Source organism: Montipora foliosa, chromosome 5 (genome assembly GCF_036669935.1).
Source record: "Montipora foliosa isolate CH-2021 chromosome 5, ASM3666993v2, whole genome shotgun sequence".
Lineage (NCBI taxonomy): Eukaryota > Metazoa > Cnidaria > Anthozoa > Scleractinia > Acroporidae > Montipora > Montipora foliosa.
The window spans coordinates 25776232-25791593 of NC_090873.1; the positions used below are offsets into that span (position 1 = coordinate 25776232).

Consider the following 15362-nt stretch of genomic DNA (forward strand, 5'->3'; position numbering starts at 1 on the left):
TCGTTCGTTAATAGCATTAATAAACGAGCTTCAATAAAATTTGCGAAGTTGCGATGCGTTTTATCTAGCCGATACTCACCTGAACGTTTTATTTACAGCAGATGTCGACTCGTTTTCTTGGAAAAACGTTCGGAAGGAACTAAATTCAGATTTCTCCACCTTTGCAAGTACCAATGTGTAAATTCCCACCTGCAGCTGCCGAGCGCTGATAATCGTTCACCAGAGAAAAACAACCTGACTGCACAGTTGCCATCAGCAACCCCAAAGTAACATTCTCTCAAAATGTAAAGTGAAATAATGTTGGACTATTGACTGCCTTTCAGGACTAAATTAGAAAGCAGATTCAAGCTTCATTAGCTTTTAAAATTGCTTAAATTTATTTGTTTGCGTCGACTTTATTCATTTCATATATTATTAAATTAAAGTGAGTATGCGTTCCAATATTGACAGGTGTCGCAAATTTTCGGATAAATGTCGGTTGCAGCATTGGAAACAAGTCGCGAGGAGTTAACGACATAAAACTTATCAGCGGTTTCTGGATTTACTATCCTTGCCTTTTTTATCTGAAGAGAAAAGGAAAGAGGTCCAGGTCTAAAAAATTTCGTGACTTACGTGGTGTGGGCTCGTTAAGCGCCATGGCGTTCTGTGGATATTCAAAATATGTTGGGGGAGATTGCGGTGAAAGCCCAGATCGTCCGGCTACTGATCAGGTAGTAAGAATTAGTGACTGCAGCAAGGATATCAAGGGCCATCTCAAAACATGCGGCGTTTCAGAATCTGCTCTGCCCGGGCAGGTAAAGTCTAAAACTAGTCAACTATGTAACCTGTAGAATTAAATTTCACTTATCTGACCATTTCTTTCATTACTGTCAATGATAGGCATCTTTGATGAGAACGAAATCTCTTTGAATGTTACTATTTGCCCAAGACACCGCGATTTATTTGGGCTAAGGTGGCGAAGCAACCGAAAAACGTGCTCAATTCCAAATTCATGGGCAGCGCATAGGATTACTAATGTGAAGGGTGAACGTGGAATAACCCTTGAACAGTCTCGTCGTCTCTTCAAGGCCACCGACATCGTAACCCCGGTTGGTTCAAGTAAGTTGCGTGAAATTAATCATCCTAGCCACACTGTTGTCCTGGCTTTGCAGGACAATTTTCAAGATGTAACTTCAGAGAAGTAATAGCTAATAGCGTTATATCTTGAGGTGGGGGAGGGGGGGCGGGAGTGAGGGAAGAGGCGGTTTTCAACGGAGGAACGGTACAAATTTTCACAAGGTCCTTTTTTCGTGGAAGGTTATATCTTACTTTGTAGAAACATGTGTGGGAGGCCGGTGAAATTTTTAAGACAAGTCCAAGCAGTCCAAGAATGAATTAAAATGTACGTTGTATCTTATAGCATTATTGTGCGAAAAGAGATACATTTTATTCTTCCTTTCTTCATTGCGCAAGGGGGTGGGGGGGGGGGGGGGGGGGGGGCGATAATTTCGAAACACTGATTGCACTTACATACCTCGAAGCCCAGAATTTCTTTTATTCTTTAGCTGGCAATGTGCAAAATAGCTCAATTAAAACAATGGTAAATTAGTTCACAGTCATATGTCCGCAATGTCGGAAGAGACTCGACCAGAGCAACATTGAAATGGAAGATTCTCCAGGAGCGCAAGCAGCAGCGTCCTTAAACACGCAAGAAGCAGCCGCCGACGTATGCCCCCCTCGATTGGATGAGGTAAGGATAAGATACGACCAACAAGTAAAAGCCTGACAGTGACATTTAAACTAACCTACAAAGAGCCCCGTCTGTTTAATTTACCAAGCAATTCGTAGTTAAACTGAAGCTCTGCAGAAAGGCGAATGGCAAAAAATCAACTATTACAAATAACTGAGCTAAAATTCTTGCCATCGTTTCTCTTGAATTTTTATGGGTACATGCTGTCATTGTGAGATCTTCAACCAGACCATAACAGTGTTATCGTATTATTTATATGCCAATTGTAAAATTGATATTGGTTTTTTCTAGCAACTATGCCAAGTAATATCACATTTTGTTACACGACTAAGTTAGTTCAGAGGGCGAATAACTAAAATCAGCAAATCGGATAGCTCCATTGCAGGTCCAATATTCTCTCAGTATTGGACCGGGAACTGTCCCGAATGATCCCGCACGATCACTTTTGAAAATTTGTTGGTTCTTTTATGGCCGGCTTACGTTTTTCTAAAAGAACTTGCTTTAGACGAAAAAGATTCCTTTCATTTTTCTTGCAACTCTCTGTCCCTTTTATTTTAGTAACATCAGACCAAAGTATACGCCTGTTTCGGCTCCCGATCAAAATCGCGCGCTTGAAGTATGAGATGTTTTTCCAGTCCTTCATCATGGCATTTCTTCGTAACAATTTTCAGTCGTGTGGTCAATCTCTTTTTGGTTAAGCTTGGTCGGAACCGTACTGGTAGGATATCGTCCCCATGACCTAAGGCCGGTATTCCCCTAGTACGAGCCTCGCGCTTGCTGAATAAGAAATATGTAAGTTATTAGAGCAGGATCTAGCCCACTAATGCTATTGAAACTCCATATTTCAGGAAGCAAGCTCTGCTGAGGACAGCAATTTATCGGCCATATATACAGGAATGATGGAGTTGAGATTAGACGGCAGCGACGAGGAGTCAACACAAGTGCCAGCTGAAGAGCATAGTGAACAGTACTTACGAAGGAAGCAACTCAATAAATTTCTGGAAAGTTGTAACGTAGAGAAATTAACTCGACCCAGGAAGAGGTGGGAAGAGGCGGGCCCACGTACGCGAAAAAATCACGTAAAAAAGGAAAAAGATGTCATTGTATAGCAGCTTTGGATGTGATTATGCCAGGGGATGCAGCATATTTATGGGATGCACTGCAGTCGTCAATGCTTGTGGACAAAGAGCTTGGATCTGCAGTTGGTGACGACCACAAATACCTTGAAGCCCTGGCAGAAACATACAAAAATGCATCCTCGTGGGATACAAGAAGGCAGGTTTTGTCGATAATGGCTGATCTAGTCCCTTTCAAACGCCTTCAGAGATACTTGCCTGGTATCACTGAGTACCGAGTGAGAATTGCGCGCCAGCACAAAAATGTGTTTGGTCGGGGCGTTCCCCTTCCATTGAAGTATAGTCCCCGAATGCGAGTAGATCCTAGCCAACTTGACCATATTTTGACATTTATAACAAGTCCGCACATCATACAAGAACTCCCATTTGGACAGAAATACATGAAGTTATCAACTGGTGAGGTTGTGGAGACACCTAATGTAATTCGTAATATGATTCCGGAACGAATTGTAATCCAGTATACCCAATACTGCGAAGAAGCCGGATTCCACGCACAACGATGTTAACCATCCTCTCAAGCTATAGTGCCACTGTGAGAAAGTCGTTGCAGAGTATCGACTACATTGCCGCACAAGGAAGTAAGGCCTTTGACGATCTTTGCCATGTGGTGAGGAGACTAGAAGAATGCAGGATATTGAAGAGAGATGTCGCTGGACAATGGAAAAGTTGTCTGAAGAACGGGAAACAATATCTAAAGTCGGATTATAAGGTATTCAAGAATTAGCATCATTAAGTGGCAGTCTCTCTAAAAGCGGTCCACTCGACTTCGGGACCAAAAATAATTTTCCCTCATTTTTTGTCAGTGAAAAGGATTTGGCACATATATATAAAAAAGCAATTTATTATTTTCCAGTTTCTTATTTTTGCTTTGCTACGAGCCAAAATTGAATTTTGGCGGAACTGAGGTTTCCGACCGTGATCAGAAAGGTAAAATTCACCGATTTTGTGAAGCGTGCTACGTCCCCTAAAATGCAGCTCACAGAATTTCGTGTTCATACAAATTCTAAGGTACATTCATTTCTTAGACTGACGAAATATGGAAACTTTTCGGAAAATTCTAAGCTTACCAGAGAGGCTGGAAGACACCCTACTCTGAGGCCTTTGTTCACCTACTAAAATTTAGCCAAGTTTGAGGAAGAAAATCTCAAAAGTTGGGTCTAAATGAAGGCTAAAAAGCAGATCACAGTAAATGTCTTACCTTAATAAACCGTTCCATAAGTTCAAACCGCTGGGTATCCCCTTAGATTGCACGCGACAACAGATTAAAATCTGCCACAATCAGTGTATTTACACAACTATCGCTCGTGTCAAAGTTCATTTGCACAACCCTTGCACTCGGTGAAAATATGTCTTCTGCCGTTCAGGTTCGTTTGTTGACCTTCTAAGTAGTGATAAAAAGCTTCCTTTAGTAAATGGATAAGCTGGAGATTCAGTTTTGAGGCGCAGGTTGCGTTAAAGTTGATCAATTCTCAAGACTTGCGAGATACTCCAAAAGTAAATAATGGCTGTCACTAATTAACCGTTGCCGTCGTCCTGACAAGCTCCTTTGGTACATTCTCCCACAGATCGACGGAACGCTAGGAGAAGATGAAAGTAGCGAGTTTTCATTTACCGTTTTTATGACAACTGAATCCTGTATTACTACTAGCCTAATGACTACTAGGAACTTGAGCGTAAAGACGACACCGCGGCAAAATGAGTGCGCAGGCTTGAGCCACGCGCGAATCGTTTCCACGCGCGAGGGACTGGTACCAATTAAATTTGCAATTGCTGGTTTTCACTCACGTGATCAACAGCCATGTTTTTCAACGAAAACAAAAGGAAGCGTTTGCATAATAATAGAGTTAAATTCCCGGAGGATTTGGTCGGGGCACCAACATGGCCGCCTTTTCTTTGTTTTGGGCACCAACATGGCGGTCGTGACGTCATGTGAAAACCGAGAATAGAAACAACAGCGCGGCAAAATGGCGGCAATTTAAATTCTCTGTGTTTGTTTTCATTTTGCGATGATAAGGACAACACTACTTTGATAAGGTTTAAATTTTGAAGAGAGCTGCCTGAAAGACTAATCTGCCGTGTGTCTTTTCAAACCAAAAAACTATACTTCAAACCACGAGAATTTTTAGTTTGCATTCGAGCGCTCGAGCGAAAGGACGAAGTTCGTAATGTTATTAGTCTCTGCGTTGGTAAACCTCTGGGGGGGAAAACTGTGCACTGAGAAGGAAAACGACGGGTAAACATCTTTGCAAGGGCAGAATGATAATTCCTTCTGCGGAGATGGCTTATGTTGCTCCTGTTGAATGAGGAAATCGTCTGTTTGTTTCATTGGAATCATTTGAAAGTGAGAAATAAGCTTAAGTTCTTTTCATGCCCGCATCCTACTCATTCGGCAACTTGGATAAGTCACTTACCTGCCCTTCATTCTCATATTTTACAACACTAGTTACTTTAACAAGAGCGAGGAATTAAAATAAAGAAAATAAGTCTTAATTTTAAGAGAGGATCGCAAAAAAAGTTTTGAAACTAAGTATAAATTTGACTCCAATGCTACTTGATGTTTCCCTTTTACTTGGAGTTTGGTAGTGGTCCATCATTGAAAATATTTTTCCAGTATTTTTCCTGCAGCTGGCTGGTAACTGTAATTTTCTAATTTTTTTTCTCCAGCTTTGTCGATCACCTTGTAGAGCCTTGCTGGGACGAGGGTGGGGAGACATGAGAATCATGATAATGAAATAAGAAACCATTCACCTGCATGTGTTTGGAAAATACTGATTTCACTTTTGCATGCATTGCACTAGCAAAAATCCAGCCTAAATTTTGCACTGTGTGTAAAGATACTGAGAGAGGAATGTAATCATACATCCAGCAAGACTAGAGGCATTGTGCTTCATACTCTAACATTTTATTATGCACAACTGATCCAGTTTCACTACCCAATGATAGACCCACAATGACTCTATCTGGACCCACAATGACTCTATCTGATTCCTTTTCAACAACAACAACCACAACAACTACTATGGTTTGTGTTACCACAAAACACGATATACAGTAACTCAAATATCTCTCTAATTTTATTGTTGTAAGTACCGTATATTCATTATTAAGACAAGTAGGAGCATTCTCAGAAGTTAATATCCAAACCCATGCTCAGCAAGAGAAAGACTACAATAACATACAGCTGTATTAATGAAAGTAAGACAGTTTACTTGAATTAAAAAACCAAATTATATTTGCTTTTTCAAACATTGACTCAGAAGGTGTGGCAAGTAAATAATTATTGTCCCTTTTCTCGACAATTTTGAAGAGCTGTTTGGAAACCATCTTGTATTAATCACTGACATGCTCACATCTGTGATGTTTAATTTGCTGTAATACTGTTGTCATCATGCAGGATCTCATGCAGGAAAAAATGAGAGATGAATAACAACCCTGGCTTTTTTCATCACAAAACCAATAAAATATTCAACGCTGAAATCCTCATCACAATCTCTGAAAACAATCTGGAATGTTGCTTGCCATGCATGGTTTGACCAGATCAGCACACACACACACCAGGAAGAGTTTTAGACTTAAGCACTGGAATAAGAATAAATGACATGTTTAAGAAACAACAGGAAACTGATCAAAGTAAAACAATAATATTATTATCACTTGGTCATTTTCATGCACAGATGTCACTTAAGATACTTGAAAAAAACATGGAAATGTGTGCCCTATTTGTAAAGGTCCCTTTATAAAAAAACTAAACAATTTAACTGACTCCCTTAATAAGAGGTTTTGTCTAACAATGCAGATAAAAACAGTTGCTCACATCTTGAAAGTAATGACAGTCAAAATGACAGCCAGCCAGATATCAACACTTTCCACAAGATTTCTTCAGGTCAGATGACTGGGACAATGAAATCAACAGAAATCTAGAGATCAATTAAATTTAATCATGCCACAACCTGGTGTGTCTTGTAAAGCAACACAGAGCTGGAAAAGAAAGAGCATCACCATCTAGCATACAAACCATAATTTGCTCTTGCTGTGGAGAACCAGGTCACAGAAAAATCAATGGCTCTCGTATCACATGTCAGAGGTTAAAACTTCTGTTTTGTCAAAACCCTCCGCGTTTTTAGAGGAATCGCCCTTAGGCGAAAAACAGTAAACGAAAAATGTTATCAGTTTAAAATTTACAACTTTTAGGTCTTCAACGGTGTGACCGAAACACGAGCAAACATGGTTTGGCAAAGATAACTTCCATGGAAACGACATAAACAAATAAATATTTCATGCCTAAAATAAGCTTACCTCTTTTGACTTTCTCGTTGGAAACAACTCGGAACTACTGTTTAGTTTTTCTGTCGAGTCCCTGTTGAGCGTGAGATCTTGATCATCAAAAGGTCCAATAGAACTTTACCTTCACCGCCGAATAAACTCAACTACAAAGAGCTCAAAAGCTCAAATGTGTTCGAAGCGGAGCATGCGCACTCATTTTGCCGCGGTGTCCGTAAAAAAACACTTGCCGGTTATCTCTGAGAGGTGAGTTCGTCAAGTGCACCTGAGAACACGACAGGCTTGAATGGAACCATGTTTTGCCATGGTCTGTGCTTCTGTTTCATGCTTGATGGCTGCTTGTATTTTACAATCACCGCTTATGTAGCACTTAAAATGAACGTCGGGATCCGTTGATGCCACGAATGCAACACTAGCCGTATTTGTCACAATGTCACACAAGTTTTAACGTGACCAGTTACCAGCTATGGAGGATCCCCTGCACTGCGCGCGCTAGCGCTGGTGAATAGATTTGTCAAGAAAAACTCGTTTCATTTCAATGTTGAAATTGATAAACCCACCCATTGATTTAATTTTTGGACTAGTGTAATCCTGTCAGTACCACCGAACGACGACAATCATTACACCTTTTCGACTTTTACTTTTCCTCAAAAAAATATAAGGAGTTGCTGAAAGTAGATATGTAACTGAAATTCATTTTTTTCTTTTCCGTTATCAGGCGTTCGTTTTTCGCAGAAAACCCAATGGTCGACCTATGAATAAAATGAAGAAAATCAAAAGATAGGGCCAAGAAACTCAGCAGATGCGGAGAGAGCGATTTCTGGCTTTGTTGATTATAGGACTAGTACCCTACCGTTTTTTCTCCAGCAGGACCCAGCACTGTTGGCCATAAAACTAGTTTGTCTTTGATTTCTCAGGCTGGCGAAACAAATAGTTTAGTGATGGGACATGCCGTCTTACCTTGCTCGAAGGAGGGTGCCTGGGGGTACTCCCCGTATGGGCTATATAGGTACGTGCAGCTCCAAAGGGTAAGGCTGCGCTTTCAGCCGTTTTGGTCATAAATAGTGTATAATTATCAACTTCTTTAAGCAGTAGGGCCCCTTGTTTCTGAGCGATCAGCTAAAAACTATGGGATTCAATGAGTCACGATTCTCAAGGACACGTGCCATCATTTTGAAATTTCCAACAAATTTGGACATGTTGAAATAATGCTCATGTTATAAATTGATTCCGTGGCTCGTCATCATCAGCGCAGCTTCGATAATTAGCGGTGTAACTGTTACCAAGGCTTTAAATTTCTGTTGAAAGAAAATACGGGATGTGGTGTGCGTTGAACTACAGGCAAAAGGATTCAATTGCTTTTTTTTTTATTGATTGCTGTTCGGGCAAACAGTCCTGTCTAGTGTTTGTTGTGAATATAAGAGTGTATTAACACTACTTTTAATTCAGCGATGATAAGTCTCGCGAACTATCAAAAAGGTGTTTTTCCTCGGCTATTATGATTTTTACAGACATCGTTAGGATAAGAATGACTCTGAGGTTAAGAATTTCTATTCCAGATGGTCCGGATCGATGCAAGATATATATTTTAACAATAACTGCAGAAATCCTACCGCGCTCATTGGCTAATTTTCATTGTCAGTAAGCGAATAGACACATGAAAGTGTAATTTGTGCGACACGTCAATTAGCGAGAGCGGACAATTTGACAATTTGTTATCGTAAAAGGCAATTTGACGTCAGTTTTTAATAGCCCATTGCAGAAACGTGAGAGCACTGGGGCGAGTTTCTTATATTGATTAGATTAAAAATCTAAACATTCCAACCGAAAGGTTAACGAATGAAAAGCTACCCAACCAAGTTTTAAGTGGAAATTTGTCAAAATGAGAGCCTTGCAAAAGTTGCAAAATTCCATACAAACCCTTATAATTTTGTCGCCTGTCTACCCAATACATACAAACTCTCTATTTGATATTTGGGGAGCTACCATTTTGCCATTTTCCTCCTCTAAAAACTTCCATTCTTGGTAAAGACTCTCAAATTTAGTTGATCTTTCATTTTTCAAACAAATGGTAAACCATACTCTTTCCCAGTCCTCTCACGTTTCTGCAATGGCCTATGCGTCTGTCCTGTTATTGACAATGAATTTTCTCATAATATTGTCAAATTAGTTGATCAATAACAGAAAAAACGCATGAAACGCTGACGTCAATATGTTAAATAACACATGCCAATCGTAGTGTATATTTCCCTCCCTGTTGCATAAGTCCCGTAACTAGTTTTATGACCAACAAGGCTGGATCCTTCCGGTGAAAAAACGGTAGGGTACTAGTCCTATAAGCAACAAAGCCAGAAAACGGTCTCTCCGCATCTGCTGAGTTTCTTGGCCCTATCTCTTGATTTTCTTCATTTTTTCATGGGTCGACCATTAGGTTTTCTGTGAAAAACGAACGGCTGAAAACAGGAAAGAAAAAGTGAATTTCACTTGCATATCTACTTCCTCTGCTGCGTCAGCAAGTCCTTATATATTTTTCGTCGTTCGGTCCTACTGACAGGATTACACTAGTCGAAAAATTAAAGCAATGGGTGGGTTTATCTGTTTCAATATGAAATGAAACGAGTTTCACTTGAAAAATAAACATATTGATCGGCGCGCGCAGCGAAGGGGATTCTCCATATTGGTCACGTTACAACTTGTGTGACATTGTGACAAATAAGGCTAGTGATATGATATGATATGATATTTTATTATTATTATTATTATTATTATTATTATTATTTATGCACGGTAAAATCATCAGCTAAGATTACAAACAATGCTAAAATCTAAATTACAAAAGGTAAAATTTTAAAATGATTACAATAAAATACAATTACTATAATACTATATTAATTCTAAAGCTGCTTTCCATGAATGCCGTGCTTTATACTAAAATATGTCTTTAATCAGATTTTTGAAAAGCCCAAGAGACTCTGCTTGTCTCGCTTTGAGGGGTAAGCTATTCCAGACAGTAGCACCTCTATAGCTGAAGCTGTTTCTATAATAATTTGTCCGCGGAAACGGAACATTAAGCTTTCTTTCAGAGTCTCTTAAACTATAAACAGATTCGCGGTTTGTAAATTTAGAACATAGATATTCCGGTGCTAGCCCCTGAAGACACTTATAGACCATTGTGGCCAGCGCAATTTGTTGCTGGCTAACTAGATTTTTCCAGCCTAAAATTTTGAATAGCTCGCTAGCATTTGCATCAAAATTAGAGAAGGTCAAAACTCTGGCTGCTCTATTTTGCAGTTTTTGTAATTTGTCATGTAACGTGATACCACAGTTTCCCCAGACGACATTGCAGTAGTCAAAGTGCGGTTGAAGTAAAGCGTGATAAATAGAGCGCAATGTCGTCTGAGGAACGAGATGCCTTATACGTTTGAGGGCTCCAATTCCAGAAGCTACTTTCTTTGTCAGTTTATCGACATGGCTACTCCAGTTAAGATTATTATCAATAAGCACACCCAGGGATTTAGCAACAGAAACTTGAGTGATAGGAGCACCATTAATCTCGGGAATTGGAGGATTTGTGAGAGCATACAACCTCTGCCTTGATCCAATCAGCATAAATTCGGTTTTTGTCATGTTCAGGGTAAGTTTGTTTGCTATCAACCACTTTTTAACATTTTCTAGATCATGGTTAAGTCTTGATTCTATGTCGCCTGTATTGTCACCCGCATATGTTAGGTGGGTGTCATCTGCGTACATCCATGGCATACAATTCGTTAGACAATTTGGCAGATCATTGATATATAGCAAAAACAACAATGGACCCAAAATAGTCCCTTGAGGGACGCCGCAACTTAGTGAGCAAGTTTTAGAAAGTGATCCATTAATGGAACACTTTTGAGTGCGGTTGTCCAAATAGGACTTAAACCAGTTGTAAGAAATGCCATGTATGCCGTAATTATTTAATTTAGATAAAAGGATCTCGTGATTAACCGTATCAAAAGCTTTTTTTAGGTCTAGGAAAACAACAGCGTTTATTTTTCCTCGGTCAATGTTGTAAGCCCAAGTATCCGTAGCCCCAAGTAAAGCCGTAACGGTGGAATGAATAGAGCGAAAACCAGATTGGCATTTACATATTACGTTATGCTTTGTTAGGTACGCATATAATTGGTTATAAACTATTCTTTCGAACACTTTGGCTATAACCGGGATAACGGAAATTGGGCGGTAATTGTTTAGGTCATCACGTTCCCCTTGTTTGAATAGTGGAGTGACCCGTGCACACTTCCAGTCGTCTGGGAACACACCTACATTTAATGACTGATTGAAAATATAGCACAGCGGTTTGCAAATAAGATCCGCACATTCACGAATAAGTCGAGAAGAAATTTTGTCAAGGCCGACTGCCTTTGATTTTTTCAGTTTATTCAGCAGTGAAAATACTTCATTTGTGGAGGTTGGGCGGAACTGAAACTCCTTATCCGTGCTAGTGAGATAATTCAGATAGCTGTTGCCATCTGAAGAAGGAATATCACTAGCAAGTTTCGGGCCAATGGTAGCAAAATAACGATTAAATTCGTGCGCTATTTCTGCTGGAGCTGTTACTGATTTCTCATTTACATTCAGTTGTTTCACAGACGTTTCCACGAAATTTCGGGAAGACAGCTCATTGATGATCTGCCAGGTTTTGCGGGAATCACCCTTGTGCTCGTTTAGCATATTTTGATAATAAACTTGCTTCGCTAGCCTAGTCGCACTATTGACTTTGTTCCGCTGTCTTTTAAAGTGAACCCAATCATTAGGATTTTTTGATCTAATTGCTCTGAGTTTCAAAATATCTCGATCGTGCATCTGTTTTTTAAGCTCAGAAGTAATCCATGGGGAACCCCGCGCGCGAACACGAGTGGTTCTCAATGGAGCGTGCTTGTTAACAATAGCCAAAAAGGATTCCTTCCATTCATTCCACATATCATTTGGATTGGAAGAATTGTTTATGTGATCCCAATCTTGAGATGCAACATCGCTACGAAATTTATCACGGTCAAAACTTCGAAAATTCCTATAGGTTATATTAGTGTGACCCTTACTCTGTCCATTAATGGCTAATTTTCGATAGACATAGACCATGCTGTGATCGCTAATGCCAATATGACGCACACCTGAGCATAACACCTTGTCAGGACAGTTAGTAAAAATTAAATCAATCAATGTTGCAGAAGTTTCGGTTATTCTTGTTGGTTCTGTTATGAGTTGTTGAAGACCATAAACATCCGTGATAGTTAATAATTTGCGTGTATCGCTGTCAAACTGGGATGCGGCCATATTGCAATTTAGATCCCCTAAAAGGTAGAATTCAGTATTAAGGGAATCCAATTTCCCAATCAACTCTTCAAAAGGTGAAAATATACCAACAAGCGAATTAGGTGGTCTATACCACGTAGCAACAATAAATGATTTAGAGCGAGGTTTGCGTATTTCAATACAAAGGTTCTCAAGACTGTCCATGCAAAGATCGTTGCGCACCGAAAAGTTAATTGACTTTTTTACATAAAAGCAAACGCCCCCACCTCCATATGTAGTTCTATCACGTCTAACTATATCATAACCAGAGATACTGACCTCATTATCGGTGATGTATTCATTTAGTTTAGTCTCGTTAATTGCGAGAACATCTATATCGTTACTTACGAGAAAGATCTTGAGTTCATCAAGATGAGTGGTCAATTTATTTATATTCAGCGAGGCCAGCTTAAAACCGCGTTTGGAGGGCAATACTCGAGAACGATCAATAGGATTTTGAGTCGGACTTCTCGATGACTCCTGACTGTTGCCTTCCAACGGCACGGCATTAATGGAAGGCATAGTAAACGTTCAATGAGCTAGACCATGATAAAAATTCTTAAAAATACGCTTGTTACCTGCAAAATTCAGGTGTAGACCTCCACGGTTTAACCCCTTTTCGTTTATATTATTGTGTTCAATAAATCTCCAATCATTCTGACGACAAAACTTCGTCAAGTGCTTGTTCACCTCTGAGACTTTATCATTAAGCTTGTCCTTTCGTGTTACAAGTCCTGAGACTATGACTTGAGCTTCGGAAGACCCCTCTATCTGTTTAGCGAGATCAACAATAGCCTCTGCAACTTCTTTAGATGTTTTGCCGTTTTTAGCCTTCAGATCGTTTGTACCTACATGTAGCACCACTTCATCAGGCTGGAGCTCTAAATTAGGCTTTAAGTAATCTCTCATGGCTTTCGTTGTGGCTCCAGAAAATGACTTTACCACCACTCGGTGCCCTACTGCTTTCGCTAATTTCTTACCGTGAATATCCTTGACCATGGAGTCCCCAATCAATAGTGTTGCATTCGTGGCATGAACGGATCCCGACGTTCATTTTAAGTGCTACATAAGCGCTGATTGTAAAATACAAGCAGCCATCAAGCATGAAACAGAAGTACAGACCATTCATCGAAAAACATGGTTCCATTCAAGCTCAGGTGCACTTGACGAACTCACCTCTCAGAGATAACCGGCGAGTGTTCGTTGTTGTTGTTTTTACGCTCAAGTTCCTAGTAGTAGTCATTAGGCTAGTAGTAATACAGGATTCAGTTGTCATAAAAACGGTAAATGAAAACTCACTACTTTCATCTTCTCCTAGCGTTCCGTCGATCTGTGGGAGAATGTACCAAAGGAGCTTGTCGGCAACGGTTAATTAGTGACAGCCATTATTTACTTTTGGAGTATCTCGCAAGTCTTGAGAATTGATCAACTTTAATGCAACCTGAACCTCAAAAATGGATCTCCAGCTTATTCATTTACTAAAGGAAGCTTTTTGTCACTACTTAGAAGGTCAACAAACGAACCTGAACGGCAGAAGACATATTTTCACCAAGTGCAAGGCTTTGACACGAGCGATAGTTGTGTAAATACACTGATTGTGGCAGATTTTAATCTGTTGTCGCGTGCAATCCAAGGAGATACCCAGCGGTTTGAACTTATGGAACGGTTTATTAAGGTAAGAAATTTACTGTGATCTGCTTTTTAGCCTTCATTTAGACCCAACTTTTGAGATTTTCTTCCTCAAACTTGGCTAAATTTTAGTAGGTGAACAAAGGCCTCAGAGTAGGGTGTCTTCCAGCCTCTCTGGTAAGCTTAGAATTTTCCGAAAAGTTTCCATATTTCGTCAGTCTAAGAAATGAATGTACCTTAGAATTTGTATGAACACGAAATTCTGTGAGCTGCATTTTAGGGGAAGTAGCACGCTTCACAAAATCGGTGAATTTTACCTTTCTGTGACGGTCGGCAACCTCAGTTCCGCCAAAATTCAGTTTTGGCTCGTAGCAAAGCAAAAATAAGAAACTGGAAAATAATAAATTGCTTATTTATGTACAAGTGCCAAATCCTTTTCACTGACAAAAAATGAGGGAAAACTATTTTTGGTGCCGAAGTCGAGTGGACCGCTTTTAGAGAGACTGCCACTTAATTAAGTACATCGTGCCTGTAACAGCGTAGCTTCCTCCCAACCCCTTTGTATGCAACTACTCACAAATGCCCAAATTGTGTTTAAACTTGACTGATTTTCACTCACTTTCCTTATATTTATTATCAAACATGTTTCAATACCAAGCAGAGCAGAATGCAATAGAACAAACTGAGCTTCGAAATAAAATCCTTTAGCGCAGATTTTGCTATCTTTGATTTTCCTCCCTGGTTCTCAGTACCTTTTAGCAGACTGCGACAAATTCGCCGTTACTGTATCTTTGGTTTATTTCAGTAGCCGTAACAAAATCTAGTCTGCATTGTTTCTCTCCATTTATGAGCTACTGTAAATTATTTTACCTAGTCACATAATATCTGTTGTCTGTTTTTATCAGGTGCACGTATCTCTCTCCTCGCCTGTGGCTGACCACTGTAGTGCATACGCTTTGAGCGATGAAAAAGATCCATTGTTCAGCAGCTCAAGTGATCATTATCATGGTAATTCATGCTCCCAATGCGAAGAATTGAAAACTAAAATATCTGACATCCAGGCATACTTAAAACGAGAAGATCTGGGACTACCGGATGAAGAGTTGGATGACTTGCGTCATATTTGCGACCAAGCATTTCAAAATGTTCTGTCCTGGAAGGCCCATCAACTGAGAAGTAAAATTCAGGACTCTGCCAGAGTAGAAGTACTTGACCAACTAGACGAGTCATCCGTCATGATCACTTAGGACTGGGCC

At 39.9% G+C, this 15362-nt stretch overlaps 1 protein-coding gene and 1 pseudogene across 1 annotated transcript; one reads left to right on the forward strand and one right to left on the reverse strand.

Annotated features, from left to right (window-relative positions):
• The first annotated feature begins 2855 nt into the window (after nt 1-2855).
• LOC138004614 (uncharacterized) lies at nt 2856-3589 on the forward strand (annotated as a pseudogene).
• Nucleotides 3590-9559: 5970 nt separating this feature from the next.
• LOC138002516 (uncharacterized) lies at nt 9560-12999 on the reverse strand. The gene is made up of 2 exons (XM_068848550.1): nt 11777-12999; nt 9560-9599 (listed from the first exon to the last, which is right to left on the reverse strand). The coding sequence occupies exons 1-2, from the start codon at nt 12997-12999 to the stop codon at nt 9560-9562; spliced, it is 1263 nt and encodes a 420-aa protein (XP_068704651.1).
• Between the last annotated feature and the right edge of the window lie 2363 nt (nt 13000-15362).